Source organism: Necator americanus, chromosome V, assembly GCF_031761385.1.
Source record: "Necator americanus strain Aroian chromosome V, whole genome shotgun sequence".
NCBI classification, from domain to species: Eukaryota; Metazoa; Nematoda; class Chromadorea; order Rhabditida; family Ancylostomatidae; genus Necator; species Necator americanus.
In genome coordinates, this window is record NC_087375.1 from 36,106,360 (window position 1) to 36,127,308 (window position 20,949).

General features: G+C 39.4%; 4 protein-coding genes across 5 annotated transcripts; 2 read left to right on the forward strand and 2 right to left on the reverse strand.

Annotated features, from left to right (window-relative positions):
- Positions 1 to 2,276: 2,276 nt before the first annotated feature.
- Positions 2,277 to 3,412, forward strand: RB195_016243 (uncharacterized protein; the record flags this gene model as incomplete). Its single annotated transcript, XM_064207309.1, has 3 exons — positions 2,277 to 2,384; positions 3,200 to 3,292; positions 3,365 to 3,412. 3 exons carry the CDS (start codon positions 2,277 to 2,279, stop codon positions 3,410 to 3,412), a joined length of 249 nt encoding a protein of 82 aa, XP_064063190.1.
- Positions 3,413 to 5,303: 1,891 nt separating this feature from the next.
- Positions 5,304 to 5,719, reverse strand: RB195_016244 (uncharacterized protein; the record flags this gene model as incomplete). The annotated part of the gene is made up of 2 exons (XM_064207310.1): positions 5,304 to 5,388; positions 5,535 to 5,719. 2 exons carry the CDS (start codon positions 5,717 to 5,719, stop codon positions 5,304 to 5,306), a joined length of 270 nt encoding a protein of 89 aa, XP_064063191.1.
- A 341-nt stretch (positions 5,720 to 6,060) lies between these two features.
- On the forward strand, positions 6,061 to 16,294 carry RB195_016245 (uncharacterized protein; the record flags this gene model as incomplete). 2 transcript variants are annotated; one of them, XM_064207311.1, is made up of 13 exons in its annotated part: positions 6,061 to 6,214; positions 8,246 to 8,252; positions 8,866 to 8,960; positions 9,046 to 9,239; positions 10,299 to 10,367; positions 10,440 to 10,536; positions 11,061 to 11,203; positions 11,320 to 11,454; positions 12,528 to 12,663; positions 12,819 to 12,931; positions 14,863 to 14,994; positions 15,658 to 15,777; positions 16,172 to 16,294. In XM_064207311.1, the coding sequence occupies 13 exons, from the start codon at positions 6,061 to 6,063 to the stop codon at positions 16,292 to 16,294; spliced, it is 1,518 nt and encodes a 505-aa protein (XP_064063192.1). The 2 variants fall into 2 exon arrangements, with proteins under 2 accessions (XP_064063192.1, XP_013297698.2); XM_013442244.2 differs by lacking the exons at positions 6,061 to 6,214; positions 8,246 to 8,252; positions 16,172 to 16,294 and having other exon boundaries at positions 8,897 to 8,960; positions 15,658 to 15,918.
- A 382-nt stretch (positions 16,295 to 16,676) lies between these two features.
- On the reverse strand, positions 16,677 to 20,949 carry RB195_016246 (uncharacterized protein; the record flags this gene model as incomplete). Its single annotated transcript, XM_064207312.1, has 12 exons — positions 16,677 to 16,736; positions 16,829 to 16,971; positions 17,115 to 17,272; positions 17,329 to 17,462; positions 17,524 to 17,609; positions 17,726 to 17,855; positions 18,174 to 18,255; positions 18,335 to 18,445; positions 18,645 to 18,731; positions 19,449 to 19,549; positions 19,612 to 19,722; positions 20,851 to 20,949. 12 exons carry the CDS (start codon positions 20,947 to 20,949, stop codon positions 16,677 to 16,679), a joined length of 1,302 nt encoding a protein of 433 aa, XP_064063193.1.

Here is a 20,949-nt window from a genome sequence, read left to right on the forward strand (position 1 = left end):
CGTTGTAGAAAGTAGCGCGCCGGAGCGCTCGCAGCCGTTAAACTGCTCAGCAATGTTCCCATTCGTTCACTGAGGAGTCGCAGGGACCAGTGACCTCTGTTCGTTCGAAGGTGAACGAGAAGGTAAACCATATTTCCATTTGAGGTGATTCGTAGAGGAATCAGAGGGTAGAAGGTCTTCCTTTTGTACGTTTTCTATCGCTAACCGTAACTTTGTCGCTCATGGCACTTCTTCGAAGACTGTCTTTAAATCCTCACGTGTCTGCCAACCTGATTTTGCTACCTCAGCAGAGTATCTTTAATCTTGGATCGTTGGTGTAGACTATGTAGAACTCCTCTCTTTCAGTTCGCTGAGACACGGGATAGTCCTAGGTCAGAACAGGAAGGTGTTCTTCTCGGTGTACACCCTCTTTCCGTTTGTAAGGGTCTCAAACTGTCCATTTCTTTTGCACAACTGTTAACTCAGACCGTTCATCATACTGATTTCTCGATGTAGACGTAGATAATTGTAGCATTTAGACATATTTGTCCCATTGAAGGTGAATAGGAAATCAAAAACATGTTCTTCCATGAATATTCATTAATATTTTCATATCTTCCAGGAATATTAAATAATATATTAAATAATAATAATGTGAATATTTAGAAACAAAGATACTCTTTCAAATTTGAAGGCAACATGAAGAGAAATTTCCCATTCTGCAGTGATTCGTTAGATTCTTTTGAACTTTTGGTTCTGCTGTTCAATTTTACAAGCCCCAGCACTTGCAAAATCTGCTACTGCTGTTGGAAAGGGCAAACGTATGTGAATCACCAGACCATGATCAAATTTCTTGCTTCCTATGCGTGAAATGTTGGGAATCTGAAGGATTGTGTAATGTGTACAAGAGTGCAGCTGTCGATCGAGGCACCATTAGCACTGATGACGTGCTATAAGTCCGAAGAGGATTCCGTGCATCCTATGGCGTAGTGAAAATTGCCTAACTAGGAATAAAAATAGTTTCGAAAGAGAACATACGTCGATCCAGAGAGCCAGGAAATAAGAGTTCTTCAAAAAAAAAACAGTGAATCTGATAGCTGTAGCAAAGCAATCCATATTTTGAACAGCTGTATGTTCCACACTCTCAAAAAAGTTGTGATGTGAAAACATTTGAAAATCCTTGTAAAATTACGTGTTGCGTTATAACGGCGAGCAATGAAGAAAAGATGTCAGCGATTGGTTTTAAAGAGAAAAACGTGGAACAGCGACGTTGCCGGGAAATGATCCAAAAGACAGGTGATTCTGCTATGCTACGTCACCCTACAAACAGTTGGTGACTGCTTTACAAATCGACACTTGCTTTAGAAAACACGAATATTTTTTAACAATAAAAATATGACAGAATATCTTGAACAGTCAGCTCCTCATCACAGTTTCCTTTCGCAGTAAATGAGTTCTGATTAGTGGTGGTATGAGACGCGGGCACAGCTTCATGCATGAGCAATTACAGGCCAAATAACCAATATTGGGAAGTTACGAGGCGCATGGGAGCATTTCCCTGGCATTCCATTATTCTATTGAAGCGATGGATTCAAGCCAAAATAAGGATCAACTACAACCGTCAATCTACTGTTTCAATTATACCTACTACATTTTGAATTCTTTTATTGTTCCAACAATTATTGGATCGATTCGTTTCCACATTCAAAATAACAGAATATCATGCGGGATTTTCTTCAACTTGTACTTTTTTTTGATGGAGATCCAATCTAGTCTCGCTCAAAGAACTTACAATACCCTACTATGTTGTGCTTTTTCACGAACATCAGCAGCAGCAACTTACACAGAGCTTAACTAATCATATTCCATTGTTGGATCTTTACAATGAATCTCATTAGAAGACAAAAGACAAGAAGACGCGTCACATTTTTCCATGCTACTTCATTCGTTGAAACAGCTCTCACCTCTTCATACCATTCAACACTTACGTATACGTAGTTCAACAAAGTAGTACGGTCTCAAAAAAAAAAAAGAAAAAAACTCACCAATTCGTAGTTGGCCTTCCTATTCGTTCTTAGTGGTATGTCACAAGATTGAAATCGTTTATAGTTTGTTTGCGGAGTTCTGTTCCCTGCAAATTCTCAGTTTTAATAAGTTTTCAAATCGATGGGTTACATGAGACTTTGAGTAAGGTGTGCATGACTCATCCAGAGTCTTTTCACTTGAGATATGCGTTGAAAGCCCACTCTATTTCTAATGATCTAGTGATTGCTGTTCAGAAACTTGTTTCAGACCATATGATTTCGCTACTACTACTTTTCTATCTTCCCATCGTTTCTTCCTCCTCACATTTCCGGCAATGTCTCTATTCAACGGATCCAAGTTTGGTTCCAGTTGAGGAACAGGTAAGCACTTGTTCTACTGTTATTGTAACTTTAAGGATGCAAAGCGATGCGTGAGGTATGGCCGGGTCCAGACAAAGTTCGGTGCAATTGCGTACGCGGCTGCATTCGAAACAGCGCAGTGGACCTAGCGGCTCCAGTCAAGTTGGGACCCTCATTAGCTGCACCCATGACTGCAGCCCGAGTTAAGCTAGCGGTGGTTCCACCAGGATCCTAACAGTTTGCTACAAAGGGCTGCTTCGAGTGCAGCCGCCTGCGCAACTGCACTGTGCTTCAGGTCATTTTGATCCGTCCACATAAACGTCTGTCTATTAAAAGCAAAAAAGACAAAGTTGCTGGCGTTTCAACCCTCTTGGGATGTGCCAACGCGTTTTTACTGCAGTTCGTAATCGTTGAGGTTTTGGAACGTGTGTTGGCCTCTACAATGACTTGCGGGGGCCAAACGATGATCAAGTGAGTGCTTTTATCCTCCAACGCAACTTTACTACTAATTTATCAACCTTGGAGGGATGAAAGGATTGATTGGCGCTAGGGCGGTTTGGAACCATCGACCGTCCGCCCATAGAGGACTTCTAACCGACTGCGGTACACCCGCCCTAACTTGTGCCTATTATACAGTTTAAAAGGGACATTCGCTTCTATTCCTATCATATTCTTGACAGAAATAAGGATTTAGTTGTTTAACTCACAATCCGTCCACCACTGAGTTCGAATTCCAGCATCATGCTTGTCATAAATGAATTATGTCACTCCCAGTTAAAATAATGCTACAAATAACCAGAAAATTCAGGAAAAGACGAAAATTCTATCGCTTTCAGCTTTATCTCTGCTCTGGATTAGGCTATGCTAGTTTGTTGCTTTGCTTAGCCGATGTTCTGGAAACGAATCGCCATCTCCTGGGCGACATTTTGGTAAGTTTAATGGTATTTAAACGAACATCAAAATTTTTATCAGTCCGTCTTATTTATAGGAAAATAATTCAGGAAGAGAGCCACAAGGTATCGAGAATAATTGAGTGCCTCCGCGACTAGTGCACGACCGTAAACATGTTAAACGAATAAAGGAATTTTAAGAAATACCTGGCACAAGGGTGAAGAATAAAATCCATCTTCTCTTTTTCGTTCACTATTCTTTGTTAGACACATCTAAATTTGATTTTTTTTTTACAATTACATTATCACTTACAAAGGAATTTCGTAAAAACTTTTGAAAAAAAAAGATAATAAAGGTCAAGGTCTGAAATAAATGTGGAGAATGCGACAAAATGAGAACTGAACGAGTTCTACTGACAAACGCTGTTCTACTCCTCCAAAATCCCTATTTTTATTGATACAAAACAATGCTAATTTTTAGTAGCACACATTCCGTCACCCCTATCATTGCAAAAACATTACATTACTGTAGTTATAAGCATCTTATTTTTTTTTTGGAGCGCGTGCTTATTCGTTGGTTCGTTCACAAGAATTCGTTGACATGTGCTTCAGAAAAAAAACTAAAATAAGCTTAACATCGTTTAGTTTGAACAATGACTCCTTTCGAATATGGACCGGGCGAACTCAATCTTCAATAATAAAACCTTAAATTCGCCAATAAAAAGGGATCTATTTCAAACAATTTTAATAAATTATATGACTAAGGTTCTTACCTTAACAAAGCAACATTATTAAAGTAAAAAAAAAACTATTACAATGCAAGATTCGGTAGTTTGCGTTATCGTACAGGCCCACACCCAAAAGATGGGTGGTGCACAAGGATAAGAATTTTTCTTTAAAAAAAATATGTAGTGATAGAAACATCGAACGAAAAACTGCTAGTAATAATTCCAAAAACATAATTGGGAACAAAACTAAGTGCTATATACTTAGTTTTCTTTTAGGGACTCTTATTTTTCCTATTTCTAGGCTATTTCAACAAAATAGGAGGGCTTATAGCGCCGAATGTACATAACACCTAATCGCAAAACACCTGAGAGAGTGCGGAAAGCATCGACGAAAGAAAAAAGAATTCTTCACGAATAATATAAAGGACGCAGAAATGGAAAAAGAAAGAAATACGTATGCATAACGATTATTTCGTGCTAATAACTGTTAACGAATGAATTCTTTGAAATCGGTAAAGAAAATGAAATAAAAAATAGAAAAGAAAAAAGTAGAAGAAGAAAATAACAGGGCCGAAATAGTGTCAAATTTTATGGTTTCCGTAATTGGTTCTCTTGAGGACTATGGAAGCGGTGACTTATTTGATTTGAGTATGAAAAATAAGTGTCAAATATAGCATGACGAGATGGCGATTAGGTATCAGGTGTGAGGTTTTACTGATGTGGTTTCTTCTAAGCGTGACGTTGGTGTTGGAAGCTAATGATGATGTTAGTTTTATAAAACTTTAAAATTGCAATGATGATTATCTGTAAATATATGAAGAAAAAGAGTGACTGTAGTGCAGTCGGCAAGAATTCCACTGCGATCGCGCCGCACGGTCGCTGGTTCGAAACCGCACTAGTGCCAACCGTGCCTTCCATCCCTAGTGGATGGGGGGAGTCAATAAATTGGTACCAAACTTGTCTGGGTGGATAAAAACACTTTCTTAACCATCGGCTGGCCCCCGCAATCAATGTATAGGCCAATACGCGTTCCATAACTCCAACGATAACGAATTCCAGTAAAACGCGTTGGCGCATCCCAAGTGGATTGATTGATCGCCAGTGAATTTATCGTTTATCCATTGTAAGAAGAAAAAAACAAAGGAAGAAAAACATCAGGAAGAAATCGAGCAATGAACCACCAAAATCCAAAACAAAAAACAGGTAAGTAGTGCTGCTTCTCGGTAAAATGAATTTCAACACGATTTTACTTTTATCGCTTTATTACAAATTGATGCCAAAGAGTTCCACTGCAGATCGCTGAGCCCAGAAAACATGCACTCCTAAGGATTGAAACTCGCAAATAGTTGGACATCTTCATTCTTACTACATATTCTTTGGCGAAGACCGAGATTTGTTGTTCTTTCACTGAAGAATCAAAAAACAAGAATGTTACGTCTCTTATCAGTCATATATGACAAGAACGAAACAGTCAGTTGAAAAAGGAAAAACAATCGCGCTTAAAGTTGAAATTGTCACGTACTTTAAAGGGGATAAAAGTCACAAATACCCACCCAATACAGTAAGAACATGTAAACAGCATCTTTGGAAGGTCCCAGCGCCACAAGCGAACCGTACACATGGAGAGTAGAACTGGATTCCTCCTATAACTTGCAAACAGGTTGACAGGGAAAAGAAGGAGGGAAGGTGGCAATTTCTCGAAAGTTAAGCATCCAGTGAACTCGTCCGAATTCGTCATCTTTCAGCGTTACATTGAGTGCCAAATCTTGAAATAGTGATGTATACTGTTCTCGAAACAGAATAGATCAAAATTAATTACTAAACCCTTAGATACAATTCCTTAAATGTGGAAATATTTCTTATAAAGAATACAGGAACAAATCTTCAAGGAATAATCTGCCAACAAAGAAATAATAATGTACAAACGACATAGGCCACAAGCTCATGTGTTTGCAAGCAAACAAGCGTGCTGGGACCTGCCGAAAAGTGCCGTGGGACCTTAGGTGATGTACGAGAACGGGTTTACACGCACACAATGTGGATTCTAGTTTTTGTAGCTTACCGCTTCATTTTTTGGCCATGAGATTTGCTTATGTAAATATATTGGTAGGATTTGTTTCCCAAGTTGTCTCGATTGTTCGATCGCTCCGAGCTGGATACAAATTCCTTAAAATCCGCGATACGGTTGTCGTTGTTGTCGTTGTTGTTGTCGCTGAGCCAGTCATGCATACACGTGCTCTTCGAGAAGATCCGACTGCAATTCTTCATAAATTTTTACGAGAACCAAAAGGATGTGTACAAAACAGCGAGGATGTTGATGGACAGTTGATGGACCTAACGCATCATCGAAGCAGCATAGAAAATAACTGAGGTGAGCAAACTGTTATCTTGCAAGTTAGAACTCTTCTGTAATGTCTGGCGTTAATCAACCCGCTTGGGACCCGCGCCACCACGTTCACTTCAATTCAGAATCGTTTGAGGTTCACGAACGTGTAACTGGCCTATACAACGACTTGCGGTGGCTAGCCGATGTGTAAAGTCAGTGTTTTTGTCCTCGCGGAGAAGTCTGGTACCAATTTATAGACCCTGGAGGGATGAAAGGCTTGGTGAGCACTAGGGCGGATTCAAACGTCCGATAGATCGATCGTGCAGGAAGCGGAACCTCTATCCTCTACACTACACTTGCCTCTACGTCATAGAATAAACGAATATTAATAATTAATAATATTAATGATTAATAATTATTATAATTATAAATAATTAATAATTATTATAGAATATGATGTTGGGGTTCAACAATGAATGTATCTTTTTTTGCCACTCGTGACTATTTGACTTAGGAAGAGTTATCCCAGTTAGAATCAAGAAAAAATAAAAGCACAAGTAAAATCCATAAATTCGTGATAGAAAGTGGATTCAGACACACATTTAGAATCCTAAAAGGCTTGGTGAGCACTAGAGCGGATTCGAACCTCGATTCGATCGATCGCGCAGGAAGCGGAACCTCTAACCGCTATACTACACCCGTCCCAACAAAAAAGAAAATAATTATAATCAGCGGATAGGACCAAAGGAGGATCCTTGCCTGCGCTACTCATCGCTGCACTTCGCTATGGTCCCACCTCGATCCCAGCCGCTAACGCTATCGCGCCGCTTCAGCGCAGCCGCAATGAGCTTCATGTTGTTCTGACCCGACTATAAATTAAATGTCCAGTCTGCTCTATAGATATAGATGACTGTGAATAATAAAGGGAGAAATCTGGTCCTTACTCCTTCTCATAGAATGCAATAAGGTTATATGTATGAAAAAAATCCTATAATGGTTGGAAATTAGTCACTTCGATTCGAGAGTATATAATGAGCAAATTGATAGACTTTAATGACTTTTTCTTTTGAACTATTTCTTGATCTTGTTGTATTTCAAGTCGCCTTAAACCAGCGAGTGTCCGAGAGCTTTTAGGAATGGAAAATTTCGTGGAACGTGAAGACAACGCAACAGATGAGTTCGACGTCTGACGTTTTTCCAGCAACGAATACACCAGAGCTGCTCTTCAGGAGAACACAACAAAATGATAAGGTGATTTTGGCCCGATTATAGCAGTTAATTCCTTGGTTTTTCAATATGGAAGGAAACTTCAGGGTTTCTCAATATGTAACACGTTAACCAAACAAAACAATCTCTTCCTCTGCAGCTGAAATAATCGTGTCACATCACATACAGCAGCAGCAAGGGGCAATTAAAAAATTAGCAGCCGTTAGAAATAACCCTAGGGAAAAGAACTGTATACGCTATAGTCGACTCAAAACGACATGAAGTTTGGTGCAATTGCGTAACTGGCCCGCTCAAAGCGGTGCAGTTGCGCTAGCGGTTGCCATCGAGGTGGGACCCTTGCTTGCAGCAATCGTGCTGCACAGATATGTAAGATCTCTACACGATTGCAACGACTACCTCCACCTACGTGAATTAGAGCGCAGCCACTTACGCAATTGCACCTCCCTTCAGGTCGTTTTGATCCTGTTATACATCCTAGCAGTCCTTTTTTTTGATAATCCAAAAAGCAATACTTCCTTATATGTATTCCTTTGAAGTAGCAAAGGAATTTCTGCTGGAGCGATAATGTCTTTTTTCTGTAATCATATGATGTCAGCTGTCATGCGACAACTATCCTACTGATAAAATAATTTTTCAGTGTGCTAATAAGTTCACATAACGGCTAGTATCGGAACGTTTTGTCTTTACACGTCACTCTATGATACTGTACAGCCTTACGGTACAATTTACATTGTGACTAAACACCTATCCTATATGTTGGGTATCTCCTACATCTATTTCCCTAAATTATTTACAAAAAGAAAACATCGCAGTTACCAAGCTGGCGGCGCTTTACTCTTTGTTCGAGAAATTTCGCATCGTCAAAGGATTGGAGCAATCTCGAATTGCCAACTTCTCTTCAAGAATAACTATTCTTTTTCTTCCGCCAGCTTCTTTTCAGGAAAATGTCAGAAATTCCAAATTTCTGTTTACTGAGCAATTTCTTTTTAAAGTATGGTTTTTTCTCCCTTTAAGCACTCACAGACACGAACATGGCTGTATCTACGGGCTGGCAGCAGCTGATCATATCTGTGATTTCTGTTTTGCAATGAATTAAGTAAAATTTCGATCTAAATTCCCCCCCCCCCATATTCAAACCTCCTATTGAAGCTTCAAAATGTGCATGAAGATTGCGGAATGCTGCTGTCGAAAGAGCTAAAACCCAATTTTTACCATCCCAAATTAAAAAGTGAAAGAAACCGTCTCATGTAGGAGCAAAAAGCGGGGATTAATCCATTTGTGTAGTTTTTCTGTCATTAATGCCTTTCGCAATTTGATACGATATCTTTCAGTAATAGAAATCGTTGTTCGAACATTCTTCGTATGTGGTTTATTTTCTGTCTTCATCTTCTCGAAACAAAATCCACGATTCCTCGCAACAAAACAGGTGAACAGGTTTTTTTTCCTGTCACCCTCAAAATCGTTATAATCGAAGAAACGGTGTGGTAATTTCCTTAAATAGAAGATTTCAGGGATGAAACTATTTTGGATCGTTTTGCTTGCTGTACTTAGCTGTGCGATGGCTGAAATCTATGAAATACCGCTTGAGGAAGTCGAACCTCCGGTGGTGAAGATGTTACGCGAAGGAACGTGGGATGCATATCGCAAGAAAATGAATCATTGGCGCTCGAAGCTTGTGAATCCACAGAATACTTATTCAAACGATGTGAGTATCAAATTTTTGCGTTTTTGTGAACCTCTAAACCTTTTTCCCATCGAATGAATGGTCTTTAAGAGGCGATAACCAAAGTAATGCGAATGTAGTTGCAAATTAATGTTATATGAGATTCGTCAATTTCTTCCTAATTGCCAATTAAAGGCATCACCCCACGAGTCTGAGGTGGTGCAGATTTCAGGTGGAGTATTCGTATACGGGATAGTAGATTATGGAGAAGAGGGTGATTCCGTCAATTTCTTCCTAATTGCCGTAAAAAACGGCCCGAAAGATGCGGCGCTGCACAAGGCTGGCGCGCTCCAGTCGAACTCCTTGTGGAAAATAGTGCGCCAGAACGCCCGAAGCCGTATCTTCCGGGTCGTTTTTTACGGCAGTTAGGGAGAAATGGACGGAGTCACCCCCTCTCCATAATCTACTATCCCGTATACGAATGCTCCTCTTGAAATCCGTACCACCTCATATTCGTGGAGTGATGCCTTTAATCCAAGACGCGCGTGTATCCATGTACCTCCATCCAAAAATGAGCGAAAATCAGTGTTATTCTTTGTTTACGAAGGCCGAGTTCTTCTCAGATTCACTCGCCAGCATCAGAACGTATTCAATCATAACATCATTCACAACACAACACCAACGTCAGCACAATCACAGCATCATCATTCGAGGTTTATGCGCTCTGCCCAGAAAAAGAACGCTGAGAAAGGGTTTATGACAAAAATATTCCAATAATTAGTGTTTCTCTAGTTCCAGTTAGATTCAGAGAAATAAAACAACACACAAATACAGGTGGAACTTTTAAAAAAAAGCAAAGTTTTTCCAGCAAAACTGCAGATCTTTTCCTTCTTCTTTCTCCTTATTTATATGCTGTGTAGGAAAATCCATAGGATGCGTAGTCATTCATCTTCGAATACGATTTAGAATGAATGTGAATGCGTTGATTGGAAAAGTTCTCTCTTAACGATAGAATCCTAATATTTTCCGGTCTTAGTGAGGGATTAACGATCCCGTTCAATGTTGAACATATTCTCAGGATCTCTCATCTTTTTTTTCCAGATATATAGCTACTTCGATATCGGATATGTCAGCAAAATAACCGTCGGCACACCAGATCAGACATTTCGTGTGGGTTAAAATAATTCACTTTCAGAATTCTGAGCCAAATGACAAGTGTTTCTACTTGTGCTTCACATGCAGGTAGTACTTGATACATCGAGTGCTGATATTTGGGTTGTGGATCATACTTGCGCATCAACACCTCTCGTTTGTGATGATTCCATATGTGATCAAGGTGGTATGTGTTCCACATATTCGTCAACTTAAATAACTAAATGAACACTTCAGGAGTCGCCTGAGATTTCTTTTTGAACATTAACATCTTTTGGGGCAAATAATACAATAACAGTTTGTTCTTTTTCCTTTTTTACGAAGGAAATCTTGCTTGATGTGAGAGCACCTTCATCAGGGCGCACGGCCTAGCTCCACTGTCGTCTGTGTGCCTCGCTGACACTTTTCCTATCTTAAAACATATATTCGAGAACGAAGAGTTTAGCTAGAAAAAGCCTACTTAGAGATAAAACAGTCTGACAGTATATTTATTAAAATTTGAGAAGAAAACGTTAGGGTGTGTCCTAACCTGACCACATAGAACTTTAAATTACCATAGAAAATTATTGCAAACTAGGATTATTTTCTTCACAATTTCGTATTTTCGTAGAAGTATCGCATAGACGATGTGCCATTTTCTCTTTGAACTCAAAACTCTTGAAATATAATAAGGGAAGATGATGTTCCCTACCTAGTTACTATTTTTTAAAGCGATCTGCGAAATATTCTGTCCGGAAAATGTGTGTTGCGAAAAGAGGTTGCATAAGAAGAGGAATCCCTGCCGAGGAAAGGCCAATTTTGAGTCTAAGAGATCATCTACCTACCAGCAAATGGAAGGAAAGTGGTCATTCACTGTGAGCTATTTTTTATCTTTATTTTTTTAAATGATTGGTGTAGTTAACTGAATGAACGTCAAACCCAATAACGTGGTAACAAGGAAATGTCCACGATTTTCCACTTTTTGTTGTAGTACCGAAGTGGTGCAAGTGCGGAGGGTATCTTCGGAAACGACACTGTGCGATTCGGCGAAGTTGGAAAAAAGCAACTCATAGTGCCTAAGGTGAAATTTGGCCAGGCTCTCAAACTCAATGACGACTTCTTAGATGTGAGTTCTTTCTTTAATTTCGAAGAAGCACATGTTCTCTAGTAATGAGCTGAAACTTGCCAATAAAGAGTTAAAACCTCGTGTGTAGTGTTTTGTGTGGATGGCGGTTCAGTGGAATTCTTTATTAGTGATAGAACCTTTTGCTTGAATAACAATGTTTGGTCGGGTAAGAACGATATGAAGCACGGTGCAGTTGCGTAAGCAGTTGCGCTCGAAGAAGCGCGGTGGAGACAGCGGTTGGAATCGGGGTGGGACCATCGCGAACTGCAGCAGCAGTAAACGGTGGTAGCGGGGGTCCTCACTCGATCCTAACCGCTATGCTCCACCGTATCGCTTCAAGCGCAACAGCTTATCCAAGTGCACCATGTCGTTTTTATTCTACTATAGTTATGTGGTGTCAGACTAATACAAATACGCACACTAACTGAGGTCAGTCACTGGCATGCTGCCTCCGTACTACAGAAGCAATGTTACGACAATATCATTGTTACAATAGGATTACGAGGATGACAAAGTACGGCAGAGTTTCAGTGGCTACTGCCAAACAGCTTGCTTAGACCCTAGAATAAAGTTGAAGGATAAGGATAAAGTTTCTGGCGTTAATCAATCGGTTTGGGATGCACCCCCACGTTCTTTTCAATTCAGAATTGTTTGAGATTTACGAACGTGTAACTGGCCTATACAATGGCTTGTGCTGGCAAGCCGAGAGTAGTGCCAAGTCAGTGTTTTTATCCTCCCATACAAGTCTGGTACCAATTTATCCACCCCGGAGGGATGGAAGACTTGATGAGCACCAGGGCGTATTCGAACCTCCAATCGATCGTGCAGGAAGCGGAACCTCTAACCGCTACACTACACAAGCCCCAGTCTCTAGAATAGTGAGGAAAATAAGATATCCCAGATGAAAATACTAGCAACATCTTAACTTTGAGTATGATTCCAGACAAATGAATGTAGTGAAGTAAACCTAAGAGTGGCTCTGGATGTAACCATGGGCATCGGTTTCCTCATTCTGTCGAACTAAAGGAATCGTGCAATGAGCAATAGATAAAGCAACCTCGAATTAAATTCAGCGTCCTCATGATGGTTTCGTTGGATTGGCATTTTCTTCACTCTCCTTCAATGGTTTTGTTCAACCATTCGAGATAGCACATCAACAAGGATTGGTTCAGCCCGTATTCACTATTTACATGGAACGTGTTGGAGGGAGTAAGAATTTAACCACTTTTCTCTCTTATACATATTACATAATTGTGTATTATCAATAAGGAAGAACTAAAATCGAATTTTCCATCACTATAGATTATTGTGTATAGAAATATTCGTTATTATCAACCTTATCCGCTAGAAATCACGTTCTACAGGAGTACAAAATGCATTCGGTGGAGTGGTGACATTCGGTGGTCTTGACACAAAGCATTGTGGAGATGTAATCGCCTACCAACCGTTAAGTGCACCCTTGTACTGGAAGTTCAATGTAATCCTTTCAACTTTTTTCGTTTTTCTAAACGATGCCGTGTAAGAGCACGGCTTATAAATAGTAGATCTCGATCTGCTACTTCTTCGTGAAATCCATGAACACAATGTCACGCGTACAGTCACGTGCAAAATGTTGCTGCTATCAATACTAAAAATATTTTTTAATTATTTATTTATTTTACTTTATTAACTGTAAAAGTTCCGAAAAATGGATACTGGAATTCAGTACTACTTTTTAAAAGTGTGAAAAATATCGCAAAAATAATTAGAGATTTGGGGAATGATAATCTGTTTATATATTCTTTAGACTGTTAGTAGTCTCCTTTAAAAAAAAAGAAAGAAAAGAAGAAAGCTATGCATTTATTGCCACCACTTTTTTATGTTCAACTCTCGTAACATCTTACTCTTTAAAAGTACTATATTCAATAGTATTAAACAAAAAATAAAGGATGTAAAGGATAGCAATTAAATCAAACTGAAACAGGAGTCTTTGGTTCTAATCAATACGTTTAATTTCAATCCTGATGGCTCCTTTTGTGTAAATGTGGAAAACAATGTTCGTAAAGAAGAAAAAGCAGAAAAAAAAAACTAATTTGGTATAGATAGAAAAAGCTGTTTGTTTTGCTTTTGAATCCGGTGAACTATCTACACTTGATATTTTTTATGCTGATCAGTGATTAAAAAAGACAGATTTAGTTTAGCAACAATATTATTTTAAATATTACAAAAAGTAGTCGGAATAAACTGCAGAAGGAAGTGGGGGGTCGTTAGGTACCCGCAGCCGCCGCGACAGCCGATCATCAGGGAAAACGACTGGCAACGACGATCGTTAATTGCGCTGCGCAGCGTCAGCAGAACACTGCGCTGCGTTTGCCTCATGCCCCGACCATCACATCCTTCATCAGCGACTCTCATCGTCTAATTAGGTGCGAAACATGTCTCGCAGGGGCACGCTATTTCTGCTATTGCCTCCGTATGGAGTATCGATCCCTTACGTATAAAGATATATCGAACGTTTGCACACGAGATATCAGAAACAGGAAATAATTGTACGTTTTATTGCGTAAAACAAAAAAAAATCTAAATTGCACAAAGTATTGTAGTATTTTACGTGCATTAAATTCTCTGCATAAATACAAATATATATATATATCTTCTATATAGTTTTTTTTCAATCACACATCTACATCTTTCAAAAACCAGGTTCTCGGTTCTACACCTTTCAACTTTTATTTTGGAACGTTTTCAATTTTCACCTAGCTATGTTTGCATTTGTTGCAACATTTGTTTTACAAATACAAATTAGAAAAAAATACAACTTTACAAATTTTCTACGTCTTTGCTTCATTTTTAGCATTTTCATTTTCTACGTTTTTTTAAATCAATTTCTACGTGCCTACGTTGTTGTATTTTTGCCCTTTGAACTTTCCTAAAAGTCAACTCCATCACGTTATTGCAATAGAAACAGAGTGGCACATGACCTCAGTGATGTGGTGATGGATGGGCGTGGCTTAGTGATCACAGGTAGCCCAAGATATGCCTGCTCTGGCCTACCGACAGCCTCTTCTGGAGGCACTTATCCGGCTGCAGATAATCGGCTGCGGGTACCTAACGGTACGCACCCAAGGAAGTGTTATGTCAAAATGAGAAGTCCCAAATTCACAGTGAACATTCATGTTTTAAACGTCTTTTTAAAAGTTTTTTCTCTTCCTTTTCTTCATGATAGGGAAGGAATGTTGTGAGCGAAGTTCAACCAGAAATATAAAAACATGCGCCAGTTACTCTCCTGATTTCTACAATATTTACACAGCTGACATTAAATATCGTTCATGATGTACATATTTGCTAAAGCTTGTACAGTGCCAAATAATTATTAGATTAGAGAAATCGGAAAATTCTCACCTACACAACAATATCGTTCTATTCAAGATTAACAACGTTACTGCGAATGGCGTTGAACTCATGGGATACATGCTGGATGCCATATCAGACTCATCTGCTACATTTATCACCAGTTATCCCAGTAACATAGAAATACTGGCTAAAGCACTGAAAGCTAAAGTAAGTCGCAAAACACTTTGCTGTTTTTCTTCTATTCTTTTACATCTATAGTCTTTTAAAGGCACCCCTTACGATTTTGACGTGGTGCGATAACCATAGTGAAAACCTAGAGTTCCGATTGTAGATTGATTACGGAAACCAGCGCTCATCTCTCCTTAGTCGTCGAAAAAAAATGACATCGAAGAAGGAAGTTCTTTCCAACGAAATAACGCGCCACCTTTGCGTACGAGTCGCATCCACGAGTACGCGGTCGACGATTAATGAGGTCTCCTTACCAGCTTATTCAGGTAAAACCAATGAATAGGCTGCTGAGAAAACCAGAACCAGAGTCTTGAAGGCTGCTGTGCTCTAACGTAACCTAACCTCGTATAGACTAAGGCCGTTTCTTCCACCGTCCTTTCATAGAGCGATTTAGGGAAATTTTAGAGGGAAACTACGCTGATTCCCGTAATCTACAACACGAACTCTAAGCTTTCAATGTGGTTTTCGCACTATACGTCAAAATCGTTATACGTTGCCTTTAAAAAACTGGAAAGTTGTCTATTTCATATTGTTGGAATCACCATCAGTTAGGTTTGACGTGTCGACGAAAAAGTCGCACAATAACATAACATGACACTAATACATATTTTTGTAAGCCCTCGGTAAAGATTTTATTTACAGCCCAGCGAAGATGCTCTCTACTACATTGACTGCAAAGCGGATGCGTCTATTTCGATTGGCATTGGCAATCAAGTGTACCAAATTGATGGAAAGAACCTCATCATTAACGTTGCTGATAATGTATGTATTGTAGCAATACGTGAAACCAGAAACTTCTGGGGGACAACTTGGGTTTTCGGTACCTCATTCATAAGACAGTATTGTCATATATACGATATGGGCAACAAACAAATAGGATTTGCCAGATCACTAAAAAACTGAACGTCATTGATCTTATTGCATAAACGATTTTTTTTTTTAATCACTTCTTTCATTTTCACTCTAAAAGTGTAGAACAGAAGAGCACGAACGAGAATGAAATGATCAAACAAGCGAACAACTATCCCTTTACTCTTTTTCCTTCCCAAAACTAACAAGTAATACATATTTTAGAAGATAAAATCGATGATAGTTGAACACTACTTTTCTCCGGGTAGATCTATTCAATCGTTTCAGTTTCAAAAGTGATTTTTAGTCCTACATCAAGAAATCATTTCTATTCTTTCTTAATTCTGAAAAGAAACTTTCTGCTTTCGCTCCCACTTCATCTATCGTTACCGTTGTATTCGAGCAAGAAAAAAAGGAAGCTGAAATCTGAAATAAATGCTCATCATCGGTTAGGCATGCTCTATTAGACATAAATTCCGTTTCACTGTTTATTCGAAGATTTTCACCTCCTCAAGGAACACTTCAACGTCAACTATAAAAACCGCATGAGACTTTATAGAAATCTTCACTGCGAAACTTATCAAAATATAACAACATCAAACCTGTTGATAACAACAAAATTAAAATGCTTGTCACTTTTCTCTTGAAAGATAGGAATGGATAAAGCGGTGATATAAAAACAACATCGAGTACTACAGTCATTCTAACAGATCCACACAATGAGCAACGATCTGCTCTAACCAAATATTGAATGAGGAACATAAATAGAAGTGCACTTGTTCGTTGGCTCCTTGCAACGCAAAAAAAAAAAATTAATCACGAACTATAAGCGATTCGCGATCTGCACCGACACCAATCCATTTGATGGGTACCTAAAATTAAAAATTTCCATACAATCCGACACGTAAGGTCCTGGTATTACTGTAGATTCAAGATAAATTTGTCAGTAAAAAAAAAGACCGACCTCGATAAAACTCTCAATGAACAGAACGTATTCACGGCACTTTGGTGGAAGATCTTCCCATTTTCTGATGCCAGTTGTCGTTAGTTCCCAACCTGAGAACACCTTGTACTCCACTTCCACACGATCCCAAGCTGCTGCTTGAGCTGTAACATGAACATAAAACAAATTCTAAAAAAATGCAAGTATATTACTTCCTATGACTATGTAGTCGGAAAAAAATCGTAAATAAACTCCAATTATTTAAGAGGATGGAAGATTCTCTAATACTATGACGATGAATCTCTACCTGGTGGCGCATGGATAGGCACTCCATCCAAACGATAGCCAACTGCAACTTTAATCTCTTTGAATGTATCCAAAATATCCAATTTCGTTAGAGCAATTGCAGTGTAGCCGTTGATTTGAGCACTACGTCGTAACAAGAACAAGTCCAACCAGCCACATCTGATGGTGATTAGAGAAAGAATAGCGGCTAGAAGAAAAATCCCGGGACCTTGTACCTTCTTTTCCTGCCAGTGGTAACGCCAACTTCTTGACCAATACTCTGCAGACGATCACCCTCCTCATTTTTGAGTTCGGTAGGGAATGGGCCCGTACCTACTCGAGTCTGGTACGCCTTGACCACGCCATACACCTGAAAATTAAATGTGATCTAAAAAAAAAAACTGGAATAGGTGGGATGAATATCCGCCAACCTGTGATATAGCTGTAGGTGGAATTCCGAGACCCGTACATGCTCCACCAACGGTGGCGTTCGACGAAGTAACGTATGGATAGGTGCCTGAATGATCTTTGGTGATAAAAGATCATCACCATCAGATGAGGCGCAAAAAATTGCAGTACACAGAAGCAAAATATACTCGAATAAATATAAGATGTAAAACAACAAGAATGTACCAAAATCAATATCGAGAAGAGCACCATTTGCTCCTTCTACCAGAACAGAACAACCTTGTTTTCTTAACTCATGAATCCGTCCAACTGTGTCACCCACTAGATTCAACTCTATCAGCTTTGCTCGATGTTCCTAGAACGAGATATCTAACAAAGAAACAATAGTCTAAGAGTAAAGCGTATTTTCCATGTGTTAAAGTAGCTTAGTGACTACCTTTGCCCCCTACCCCTCACCTAAAAAAAACCTACAACGAAACCCCGGCTCAATTTCGCATCGCGCCATTTGCTCATATATTTTCACCGCAAGCTGTCGCGCGTGATCTTTGGCCGACGTTCAAAATGGCTCCTCCAGTAGTCTGCAGCCCCGGAACCGATTTCTCTCATAGCTCTGGATTTTCCAATATGTTTCCTATATGTTGGCAAGTAGACGTCTCGCATTTAACTTTCGTACCTTAAACCGAGCAAGTTCTGCACTGGTGTCTACATCAATTGTAGGAAACTGTTTCTTGTAGTGCTCCACAAGTCGGAGATATCTGGAATGGAAAAAAAAGATTCCATAAAGCAAACATAACATAACAATTCCTTCAAAAACAACACTAGCACCCATGTTACCTCTCCGAAAATTCTTCAAAATCACCCATGAGATCGGCAACACGTATTCCGTTCCGGAAGCACTTTGAGGAGTATGTTGGTCCTATACCGCGATTTGTAGTTCCTATCTTGCTGTAACCAATACTCATTCGATAACGATGTTCGATCTTATCGAAATTGCTTGAATTAATACTTCAGGATTACTAATTTGTCTATGAAGAAATCTAATACTGATTAAAGCTAACGGTCAACAAAATTCGTTAATAGCATCCTAAAGATGCTCCTAAACATATCAACATTATCTCGGTCCAGAAACTCAAAAACTACTCACTGATTCTGCGCTAGACTATCTTCCTGACGACCATCTACCTGAGCGTGTACCCCAAAAACTAGGTGAGCCTCGGCAGAGATCATGATTCTGAAAAGAAAGGCTTAACTACCTGTCATTTTATGATGTCATTCTCAACTGTTGTTCACAATCGCCAATCGTTTATAACTATAGTAACTACAGCGCCGTATGTCCCCAACGGTATTATCGCTATGTGATTGCTACAACACATTCAATTTCCTTGTTTGACATCCACTGACTTTTCCTTCTGTCCCAAGTGAGCCGAAAATACATTGCGATCATTCGCCGGCGACCATTCCTTTAAATTTCACCGGCTTGAGCAGGTATCATAGTTTTCATCCGAAAACGGGCCAGCGAAGTCACACACAGCTAGGGAACTCCATGAGTTTGATCTATTGGGCTGCAACGAACGATCGTCAACATTCGATCTCATTCAGATTGCAAAATGACCGGTAAAGCTCATGCGCGACCAAGGAGTGCTAGCACCTATTAGAACTTTTAGTTGATTCATTAGCAAGCTAATTCGCCTCGCAAAACATCGAACATAATTTTTAAGGGACGTACTCACAAGCAAGAATAAAATGAATGTTTTTTTAAATGAGAATTAGGAAGAGAATTTGCATTATATTACATACTGACAATTTATTTTACTCATAAATTAGTGAGTTCACTAAAAATCACATGCATTTCAACTGCATATTTTGTCTTTCATGAATTCCCTTCAAGTTTAACGCCAAAACACAGAAGCAGACGTATTAGACACAGATACATATGCAATTAGCTCACCTCTTCTCCCATCCTGGCTCGTTGTTCACTCCGTTATGTATTAATTCAGAAAAGAAAGCATCCAAATTCACCACGACACCATTGCCTATGATGTTGAAGCACTGAAAATCACTGAAAAAATTTCAAAGAGCCGCTCTGAGAGGAAAACACCATCAATGCATACTTTTGGACTAATTATACCACTTGGGAGAATGTGAAAGTCGTATTTTTTCCCATTTGCGACAACCGTGTGACCAGCATTATTACCGCCTTGACAGCGGGCGGTAACTTTCACCTAAAGAAGGTCAGTATTGGAAAACATCTACATCTGAGAAAAGCATAAAAATTACAAAGACCCGGGAAACAGAGCAAAGAAGGCCTACTCAGAGCTGAGATGGTAATGATAAAGGATTTTGATTAATTAGTGCTTAGCCGGACACAGAAAAGTGAGTCATTTAACTTCAGCATTGCGCCTCACCTCTTCGATGAGCTCTCACTTTCATGAGCACGACAACTATGGTGGTTAGGCGATAAAATCGTTTCACGAATTCCAAACCAAGTTACTGTACAGGAGTCCAACTGTTTAAAAGTGTATCCTCTCTCGCTACACAGCGGTTAGCGAAAAATGTGTCAGTGTAGGAAGTTGTCAGCTTACAGCGCACGTTACGGGCAAAACAGCAGACGGAATTTTTTTCAAAGCAGGGCAGCAGATAGCCAGATAACAAGGCAGTCACCCCATAAGGATCTTATCACAATTCTTACCAGTGTTTTGACATCGAACGAATTAGGTGACGCAGCAATAACAGCATTACAATGGCGCTACAATCAAAAATATCCCGAACGAGGAAATGAAAAGTCAGAAAAAAAAACGTAGAGATCTATCAATAATGACAACAAAAGCAACATAATCATCTGGAGTGCCGAAAGGTTTCTGCCTAGTTTGTCAAATGATTTATATATTATGAAGTGCAGCAAAACCCAACTACTCGGTCAAATGCATATGCTGGCGCCGGAGAACACCAACAGCCACGAAATCCTGCGTCTTTGTCCGAGCAATGGTTAAGATGAGATGGGATTGGTCAAAACAAGAGATTCCAAATTTCTTACTTTGTAACTGAAGCATTCATAGCTTTCCTTACATGATATCTGCTTTCACCTGCATAATATAAGGCCATTACTACACAAATTTTGACAAAAGAGGTAAGTTACAGATAGATAGTACACGCACATTCTCTCATTCTTCATAAAGCGCCAGTATTTTTGGTAAACAGCAAAAACAGCTACCGTTACAGCCGTTACAACTGCTTTCTCAAACAACAACAAAAACACACACACACACGCACAGAAGAAACAAGTACAAGATCATGGGTCTGTTAATAAACAATGAAAACCAAAGAGAACTGTATAAGAGAGCGCAACCCACATCGTTCTTTTCTATCAGATAGTCGATAATCTTCCCTTTGCCTTCATCGCCCCATTGGGCTCCTAACAGTACGGACACTGTACCCAAATCGGGTCTCAT